This window comes from Hyaena hyaena, unplaced genomic scaffold (genome assembly GCF_003009895.1).
Source record: "Hyaena hyaena isolate Hyena2069 unplaced genomic scaffold, ASM300989v1 scaffold_463, whole genome shotgun sequence".
NCBI classification, from domain to species: Eukaryota; Metazoa; Chordata; class Mammalia; order Carnivora; family Hyaenidae; genus Hyaena; species Hyaena hyaena.
The window spans coordinates 1,328,381-1,338,980 of record NW_024081094.1 but is presented as its reverse complement, the minus strand read 5'-3'; the positions used below and the strand labels follow the sequence as shown (position 1 = coordinate 1,338,980).

Sequence of the window (10,600 nt, the reverse complement as noted above, 5' to 3'; positions counted from 1 at the left end):
TTTCATAGTTGAAGTATATTTTTGGATGAAAAATATACTTGTGATTTCATGGCATCCTTATTCAATTTGCCGGATATTTTCATTACTATGTAGATTACACTAAGTTTCCAAAATGTAAAATTGGTTCCTTATTGCTTATAATGTTACCTATTCATCTGATTTCTTTTTTTCTTTCTTTTTCCTTCCTTCCTTCCTTCCTTCCTTTTTCTTTCTTTTTCTTTTTTTTAGAGAGAGAGAGTGAGTGAGTGCAACTGAGGGAGAGGGACAAAGGGAGAGAAAGTCAAGCTGTCAAGCCGACTCAGTGCTCAGCTGAGAGTCCGATACTGGGCTCTATCCCACGACCTTGGGATAATGACCTGAGCTGAAAGTAAATGTCGGATGCTCAACTAACTGAGCCACCTAGGAGCCTCTATTCATTGATTTCTAATCCTTAATACTTTTATAAATGATGTTCACTCCAGTTAGTCAACAAAATATAAATTTTAGAGCTCTTTGAAAGGAAAAATCATCTTGAGAAAAAAAGAAGATACAGGAAAATATACTATCATACTTTTAGAAGTACACATACATGAAAAATTGTCACATAAAGTATGCATTTCATTAATAATGTGGTGCCAATAAAGTTAAAATCTTTTTTGTTTTTCTTGGAGGGGGCAGGTGAATTTTGCAGTGTTGCAGAAATGGAAAGCAGCCCATCTCCACCATTCTCTCCTTTATTGTTACTAACAGAATTCCAACAATATATTTAGCCAAAAAACCCCCAAACTGTGTTTCCCAGACCTTTTGCATATGGGATGGCCAATATGATATAAGACTTGTTCAAAGGACCTCTGTGAAAGCTATCATTGCCTTCTATCTATTGATAGGGCTACAGTAGTGATCATGAGGCCATGATAGAAAAGCCAAAAAAACTTCCGTTCTCTAATATCGGACACAAATTGCAATTAATCTTGCAGCTTTTTTTTCCTTTAAAGTTTCTCTTGTTATAATTGAAATGATCTCTGTATTAAGAATGTCTCTTTAATAATGGTTTGACACTTATAAACAATGTTTATTCACATAGCAAATATCTTCTATGTGGCTAGGTAACTCTGGTGTTGGAAGTGTGAAATCTTTGACAATTATTCGTTTGATTAGTGCAATGACTTTCAACTGGCTTCACAGTAGAATCAGGTGTGAAAATATAACTTCACTAAGTCTAAGGTAACGGTTTTCAAATTTTGGCTTATATCAGAGTCCCTTGTAAAACACAGAGGTGTTAAACATGTGATTGTTAAAGCACAGTTTGCTGAATTCGTCTCCTAGAATGAAGAGATTCAATTGGTCTGGGGTGACATGGCCCCAGATGATACTGATGATTGTGGTCCAAGGACCACACTTTGAGAACCCCTAGTCAAGGCTATAGCCTGGGCATCCGTGTAAATAGTTTAACATTATTGTGATGGTTGAATGCAGTATCATCCTTAATGAATGAGTTGCATAATTGAGGGGGGAAGGGGCATATCCCTAAGAAGGTTCTCAAACTTTGCATGCATCATAATCACCTGGAGGGCTTGTTAAAACACACATGGTTAGGCCTCACTCCCAGGGTTTGGGATTCCCTAGATCTGAGATAGAGGGGTGAAAATTTGTGTTTCCCAGGTAATACTGATGCTGATGGTTCTAGAACACATTTTCAGAATTACTGCTTTAGTTTAATTTATACCTAACCACCAGTGCTGTATTCTTGTTTTTCCCTAAGTATCCAGAATATGGTGATAATTGTTGTGAAACTTTAAGAATCCTCAGGAAGTCAATTTCCATTTTGAGGGCAATAAAGATGGGAGGGAGTATATCTTAGTCATCTTTACATGGCCTTTGGCATATTACCATGATGTTTTGCAAATACTAGGGTTCAAAAATACAATGTATTGAATACTGATTGTGATATCAAACAATTTTGTGGTAAATAGTAATAAGCTTCTTATTTAATCAACCCTCAGTAAAAGGAAATGATAATCTCTGTTCCTGAGTTAAAAAATGTATAGAAAGGGTTATCAAAGAAAAATTAACTTAGACTCATCAAGTTTATCAGCAATCTTTCCTCATGTTTTACTTTTAGACACTTGTGAATGCAGTGCACCAAAGCCAAGTAGGTGTTGACTCATATCTGGAGATAAGTGTGTATACACACACACACATACACACATGCAATTGTGCACTTCTCAAATAGTATCTAACTAAACTTGGTAAACCATAGAATTACAATGTTGCATATGATATACTGAATGGGTAATGCATACAAAATAATGCATTTTTTCTGTATGCTGAAGGCATAAAGAAGGCCCTGTAGAACAGGTTAACAGACTGATTACAGTGAAGAAGGCTAGTTGAAGCAGGTTCAGGGTAAAGGAAATACAATACCCAGGCTGTACAAATCATCTGACGCGGGAAGAAATGCAACTCCACAGAGTTGCCGTAGTCTTTCAGTAAAATCAAACACAGTTACCAAAAGGGTTATATGGGACGATCAAAGCTGGAATGATCTTGTTCAATTACATTTGTGAATCTGAGAACAGTCTTCCCTCCTGCCCCCTATTGGGGCCAATGCTGCCTCCCGCCGAGCATCTCCTGTGGCTGGGCCTGAGTCCAGCTGCCCGGATTGGCGCAAGATCTTCATTTCCCCTCGCGCGGAATCTTCGAGGCCTTTTCCCGCCAAAGCCCAAGCTTCCGCCCCTCGGCGACCAGGGCTCTGGCGGGACTGCGCATGTGCGGAGCCCGGCGAGCGGAGAAACCCCCGGCGGCTCCACGAACGGCCAGCTATGGCGGAGATGGAAGCGAGCCTGTTGCGCCAGTGCCCGCTGCTTCTGCCTCAGAACCGGGCGAAAACCGTGTACGAAGGATTCATTTCGGTTCAGGTACCCGCCCGCTTGTTGCTCGCTCGCTAGCTGGGCCCTTCTCTCGCGCGGCGCAGCTCCGCCCCTGGAAGTCAGTTACGGGAGCGGTTAGCGGCCGGACCAGTGGGGGTCGAGGAGGGCGGCGCGGGACCGCTCCTCGGGGTCTAGAGGTCTGGGGGTGGCCGCTGTTGCTGGCAGCCGGCCCCCCCTACCGCGTCGGGGCCTGGGACGGGGTCGCAGTCAGGGGCTCGGCCGGCGGCCACCGCGCGCGCCTGGAGCGGGGGGCGGGGTGGAGGGCCACGCCCCCTCGCTCCGCTTCCTGACTTTCTGTCTGTCCCACGTTTTAACTCTGTGGAGTTTTTTGTTTTGTTTTGTTTTTCTGCAAATTTTTGCCTACCTCGATTCCACCACCATCCCCTCTCTCCAAGCCCCACGAAGGCTGGTGCCCGTTCACAAGGAAATCCGTTCTAATTATGTTCGTTTTCCAGACCATAATATAAATATGTACTTTTTTTTTTTTTTGAGGAAAACCTCCGTTTGACTCTGAGCTAAGTCGTGTGTATCTGAACACATCCATCCGATATTTTGTACGGAATCTTGACAACAGAATTACTTTTCCTGAGTGCAAGTGGCTTCTCTTGCGGAGTTTATTGCACATAGTAACACACGTGTACATCTTGAAGTTTACAGAGCGCTTTCTAATTTCGTGATTTCACTAATGCTCAGCCCCTTGAGGCAGAATAGAAAAAAAAACCTTCTCTCTTCGTAGTTGAGCAAATCAAGGCATGGGCAGGTGGAGAGGTTAAGTTACTTGCCCGTGATCCCCAGAATGTCTTAAAGCCAGGCTGTGTGATTCCACCCCTGGATTTTGCTCCTCTGTGTTGCACCAAGATCCCTTAGGGTAGAATTTTGAATATAGATTTTCGCTCCCTTACCTTTATACTCAACATGATACCACCTCCTTGATCAGCGCGCGCGCGCGCACACACACACACATGTTTTAATCTTTTAAAATTAATGGATTCAGTGTAAGGAAAAACTGGTGAAACCACACACAAATGAACCATGACCTGCAACATTTTAAAAAAGTTTTTAAAGTTTATTGAGAGAAAGAGGGAGAGTGAGAGAGAGATGGAGCACGAACGGGGGAAAGAGAGAGAGAGAGAGAGAGAGAAAGAAAATCTCAAGCAGGCTCCAGGCTTTCAGCACAAAGCCTGATGTGCAGCTCTGAATTCATCAACAGTGAGATCATGACCTGAGCTGAAATCAAGAGTCATGCTTAAGTGACTGATGCTTAACTAGGCAGTGGGCCCTAACCACCTGCACAACTTAAAGTATGGGTCGTGAATAGGTTAAATTATCAGCGGTACCTTCTAGCTGTAAAATTTAACAAGTGACTGACTAACCAGAGGATTTGATTTGCTCTGCAAAATAAGGAGAAATTCCTGAAGAGGAAAGAAACAAAGTGGTCTTATTTAAACAACATTGAAGGAGAACTGTATTTGCTGGGAAAATAGGTTTGAGTCTTAGGCAAGATTATTTGAACTCAGTTTTATAGAAAAGCAAATTATGCAATTTTGTCATAATAATAAATTTAAAATTTAGTGATTAACCAGATAATTTGGAAAAAAGTATCATGATGAATAAAAATTTCTATTTTCAGAATTATTTTTATTTTCTGAAAGGAAAATGAATAATTGCATTGCCCCACCTTACCTTGATTAACGCTCCATTCAACGATTTTCATCAAAACAGACATTGCCAGTATTAAATTAATGGGATGGAGGTAAAATTTAACTCTTAATTATAGTCATTAAGAGAATCGTTTCACCTTTCAAAAATGAGTATTGGGTATTTGAAAACTTCATAATTTATTTTACTTTAAAGAGAAGCATATTTCATGTTTTTTTTTTTTAGTTATAAATGACATGCAACATATTTCAGGTGTACAACATAATGATTCAGTATACGTATGTATTGTGAAATGATCACAGTTCAGTCTAGTTGTTCATCCGATTTGCCATATGTAGCTGTAGAATTTTTTGCTGTAATGGGAACTTTTAAGATTAGTCTCTTAGCAGCTTTCAGATACACAATAGTATTAACTCTGGTTGCCATGCTGTACGTTACATCCCCTTAACTTATTTATTTTAGGACTGGGTGTTTGTGCCTAGAAGATAGACAGTCTTTACCTGCCATTTCCCCACCAGCACACATACTTTTTGAAGATCAGGGCCATATCCTGGAATTACCATGTGTTTTGAAGTTTACGCAAAGCTTACGTTTATCTCTCAAAAATAATGAGTGCCCAAATTTACTTGCTAAAGGAAACTTTTACCCACCCCTCAGAATATTGAGTGTATAACTAATCAAAATACACTGTGATTACAGGAAGGTTAGAGAGGGAGACATATGGATATTTTCATTTTCCTTCAAATTCATGGGTATCATCACAAAGTAGAGGTTGAATTTCATTATTATTTTGGGAGTAAAAGTAGTTCATTTTTCCGTTCTGCAGTTGGAAGTATCGGTCTTGAATGACTTAGGTGAAACCATGGTTCACTTTCAGACAACATTTAGAACAACTGAAGAGATCTTAAATTATGTTTTTATCAGGAACCATGTTTCCCGCCTTTTAGGCACTTTGAGGAAAGTACTTTGTGTTAAATGTGTTGTCTACTAAAGCCTCTTAGAAAATGGGTAAACATCAGAGTTGAGATTAGATGAAATTTGCCTGTGACTTTGCTGTTGCTACCATTCTGATTGATACCTGCCTTAAGCAGCGTCTTAACCTAAACAACCTAATTTAACATTATTTTGTTAGGTGGAGCTGATTTTTGTCTAAAAATGTGTGTCTTTTATATAATTTCAAACTTACAATAACAAGCATGTATGAAGATTACCTAGATTCACCATTTTACTTTTGCCCCATTTGATTTATTATTCTGAGTATGTATGTGGATGGGTATATATACATTATTTTTCTGAACAGTTTGAGATTAGGTTGTAGACATAGTGCCTCTTTATTCTTAAATATTTCAGCATATATTTCATGAGAACAAGGGTACACTTATATAAACCCACAGTAACTATGGTTACTGGAAATTTAATCATGATGTAATGCCATTATCTGGACTCCAAATTCAAATTTTGTTGATTTTGCAATTACATATTCTGTAGCCCTTTCCAGCCTCCTGAAAGATCTCACATTACATTTAGGTGACATACCTCTTTAATCTGGAATGGTTCCATGGTCCCTTTGCTTTTAACAAACTTGATAATTTTTTTTAAAGTTTATTTATTTGCTTTGAAAGAGACAAAGACCATGTCAGTCAGGGAGGGGTAGAGGGAGGGAAGGGGGGAGAGAGAGAGAATCCCAAGCAGGCTCCACACTGTCAGTGCAGAGTCTGATGCGGGCTAGAACCCACCAAACCATGAGTGAGATCATAACTTGAGCTGAAACCAAGGGTCCGGCGCTTAACTGACTGAGCCACCCAGATGCCCCACGCTTGATATTAAGAATACAGTTTGGTTATTAGGCAGAATGTCTCTCAGTTTGGGTTTGACTGATGTTTCTTTATCATTAGATTTAGATCATGTAACTTTGGCAGAGATGACATAGAATGTTGTGTCGTTTTCAGGGCACGTGAAGTCAGCAGGTCTCCTTGGTGATGTTACCTCTAATCACCGGTGATTAGATGGCTTGTGCCAGGTTTTCATTTTGTAATTCAGAAGTACTTCTAGAGAGCTACTCTGAGGCCTCAAACATGCAGGTACACACACCAGCTTTAGCATCTATTGACTCTTGAATGAACCAGTTAGTTTTGTGGTGGTTGCCAAATAAATGATGATTTCATTTTCTTTTTTAAAGTTTATTTCTTTTGAGAGAGAAAGACAGTGTGTGCATGAGTGAGGGAGGGCCAGAGAGAGAGAGAGAGAAGGAATCCCAGGCAGTCTGTGCACTGTCAGCACAGAGCCAGATGCAGGGCTCGAACCCATGAACCTTGAGATCATGACCTGAGCTGAAATCAAGAGTGATGCTCAGTCAGCCACCTAGGTGCTGCACCAAATGATGATTTTTTTTAACTTCACTAGTTTTTCTTTATTGTCATTTTATTGTAAGGAGTAGCTTTCTCTTTTTCCCCACTTACTTTTATCAGAAGGGACTGTTGGTTTTAAAAATAATTTGTTTAATGGATTATAATCATTACTTTCATTATTTGGTTGTGAGAGTGCATTTGTATTGATACAAGTTTTTATGGCTCTGTATTTTCCTCTTACTGTTTCTATAGTACTTCGTATATGCTGACTTGCAGTGTTTCTTCTTCATCATGTTTTAGTACTTAAGTTTACTTTGTAGATCCCTTGTACCTAGGAGTTATTTCATAGAAAAGTAAAACATTTTCTCAAGTCTTTTTTTGATTTTTTAATTTTGTTATTTCAGGTTCTTTTGTGATTAGGTAATGTTTGTAAAAATTATAGTGTGTGAAACTTACTGATCCTTTGTATGTGTATGTGTGTATGAGAATAAACCCTGTGATTTAAAGAAGATATTTTCTCTATTATTAGGTTGTTCCTTTTTTTTTTTTTTTGAGTGAGCTTTGGCAGTTTGTGTCCTTTTCCTTTAGACTTTCGAATTTGTTGGCTTAAATGTTATTTTATAATATTCCATTATTATCCTTTTAGTGAATCTTTTTAGGGTCTATAATGATGTTCCCTATATTGATTATCTTTTGCTGCCTAACTACCTATCCCAAGTCTTCGTGGCTTAGAACAAGTTTTATTATCACATATGCTGTGGATCAGGAATTTGAAGGTTACTTGGGTAGATGGTTCTCGATCAGTGTTTCTCATGAACTTGCAGTGAAGATGTCAGCCAGTTTGCCAGTTCGCTTAAGGTTTGACTAGAGCTGAAAGACTTGCTTCCAAGATAGCTCATTCACATGGCTATTGATTGGAATCCTCTGTTTTCTGCTGCTCTTGACTGGAGGCCTCAGTTCCTTACTGCATAGATCTCCATAGTGTCCCAGAACATGGCAGCTAGCTTCCCCTGGGTGCTGCAGCAGAGATCAAGCAGAATGCTGCATAGTACCTTTTCCCCCCTGGCCTCGGAAGGTAACGCATACTTCTACTTTATTCAGTTTTTTAGAAGCAAGTCTTAAATCTAGTCCATATTCAAAAGGAAAGAAATGAGGTACCGTCTCTTAAAAGCAGAAATAACTGGATAGAGGCTTATAAATTTTCTTGATCTTGGGGCACCTGGGTAGCTCACTTGGTTAAACATCCGACTCTTAATTTTGGGTCTGATTCTTGATTTCGACTCAGGTCATGACCTGACGGTTTGTGGGTTCAAGCCCTGCATCCAGTGGGCTCTGCACTGACCATGCAGAGCCTGCTTCTGATTCATTCTCTCTCAATCTCTCCCTCCCTTCCCCAACTTTCTTGCATACTCTCCCAAAATAAACTTAAAAAAAACCCAAACTTTATTGTTCTCTTCAAAGAACCTACTTTTGATTTTTACTGATTTTTCTTATCTTTGTGCTTGTGTTTTATTGCTTTCTATTCTTAAGTTTCCCAGTTTTGTCAAGTGGGAGGTTAGCTTAATAATGAGAACTTTTTTGTTTTATAATATAGATGTTAAGTACTGTAAATTTTTCTTCAGATGCTACTTTAGCTATGTAAGACATACTTTTGTATGTTGTATTTTCATTTTCATTTTTCCAGTTCAGAATACTTAATAATTTCTTTTTTGTTGTATAGGTTACTTAGAAGAACAGTACATCCTTCTAAATATTTGAGGATTTTCCAGATCTCTTTTTGATACTGATTTATAATTTAGTTCCATATTGGTCACAACATAATTTGTATGATTTAAATTCTTTTAAATATTTTGGGACTTATTTTATGGCATAGACTATGGCCTGTATGGGTAAATGTTGTGTCTATACTTGAATGTGCATTCTGCCGCTCTTGCATGGATTATTCTGTAATGTCAGGTATAGTTGGTTCATAATGCTTTTTGAGTTTTTATATGGTCACTGAATTTCCATCTGCTTGTTTTATTAATGAAAGAGAGTATTGAAATCTCCTACTATAATTATCGATCAATTTCTACATTGATTTTCAGTTTTTGCTTTATTTATTTTGAAGTTCTTTTATTAGGTACATAAACTTTTAGGATTGTTAAGCACTCTTGAACTGATTTTTTTCTTTTCTTTTTTTTTTATGACTGTGAAATGACCCTTTTTATATGTTGTAATCTTTGCCTTAGAATCTCTGTTTTTTTATATTAGTATAGTGACTCTAGCTTTCTTTTGATCAGTGTTGACTTTTTCCATTCTTTATTTTATACCTGTTTGTGCCATTATATTTAAATGGGATTTCTTTTGGACCTTGCTTTTTCGTGTAATCTAACAATCACTGCTTTTTACTTGAATGTGTTTAGACCATTTACTTTTTTTTTTAAATGTTTATTTACTTATTTTGAGAGAGAGGGAGAGTCCCAAGCAGACTCTGCACTGTTGGCACAGAGCTTGAAGCACAGCTTGACCTAACGAAATGGGGTTCATGACCGTGAGATCATGACCTGAGCTAAAAATCAAGAGTTGGAAGCTTAACTGACTGAGCCACCCAGGTGCCCCTAGACTATTTGCATTTAATGTAATTACTGATATGGTTGGGTTTAAATCTATCTTGCTACTTGTTTTCTATTTGTTTAGTGTGTTTCCTTGTTATCCTTTTCCTATTTTTGTGAATTTTGTAATAGATTATACAGTATAATTAAATTTTACCTCCTCTTTCAGCTTATTAGCTTTTTTTCCTCATTGATTTATTGCTTTAGGATTTAAGTATACATCTTAAGCTTGTTATGATTTAACTTAAAGTAGTAGTAGGATTCTGTTTTATATGCACTATTGGTTTATTAACTATATCATTTTTGTCTCTTTTTTAGCTAGGGTTTACAGTATGCATCTTTAATTTATCATAATCTACTTACAGTGTACCACTTCTCTTCTAGTATAAAAATCTTACAACGTATTCTTTCTCATCACTTGGCTTTTGTGCTCTTGTCATATGTTTTATTTCTGTTTATCTTGTAATCCTCCCAATACACTGTTATTTTCTTTTAAACAATTCTTTTTAACCATTTTCTTCTTTTATTAGAAGACTTTTAGTTTCTAAGGACAGTTTTAGAGTCACAGAAAAATTGAGCAGTTGGTACAGGGAGTTTGCATATACTATTACCTTCTCCACACAAGTAGGTTGATCTACACAAGTGGGTAGATTTGTTAACATCTTATATTAGTGTGGTACATTTGTTAAAATTTATGAACCAGTGTTGGTATGTAATTATTAACTCAAACCCGTACTTTATTCAGATGTCCTTAGTTTTTACCTAATGTCTTTTTTTCTATTCCAGGATTCCATCCAAGATACCATGTTATTGTATCTCTTAAGCCTTCTCTTATCTGTGACGGTGTCTCAGACTTTCTTGGCTTTTGATAACTTTGACTCCTTTATGATTATGAACTGATTTATTGAGAAGCACTAGTCAAGTATATTATAAGATACTAGTGTACTGGAACTTGTCTAATGTTTTTCTCATGGTCAGATTGGGGTTATTGGTTTTTGAGAAGTGTATTGTAGAGTTTAAGCACCTTTTCATGACATATAAAGGGAGCATATTGTCAGTTTGACTTACCACTATTGATGTTGACCTTGGC

The 10,600-nt window shown here is 37.8% G+C and overlaps 1 protein-coding gene across 3 annotated transcripts in view; it reads left to right on the top strand.

The window, feature by feature from the left end:
• The first annotated feature begins 2,081 nt into the window (after window positions 1-2,081).
• FANCL (FA complementation group L) overlaps window positions 2,082-10,600 on the top strand; it is a 94,010-nt gene continuing 85,491 nt past the window's right edge. For 2 of the 3 annotated variants that reach the window (XM_039253754.1, XM_039253753.1), the window contains exon 1: window positions 2,758-2,897. In XM_039253754.1, the coding sequence (XP_039109685.1) occupies window positions 2,802-2,897 (96 nt within the window). In that variant the 5' untranslated portion in view covers window positions 2,758-2,801. Of the gene's footprint in view, window positions 2,898-10,600 lie in introns of all 3 variants that reach the window. The other variant, XM_039253752.1, reaches the window with a different exon arrangement.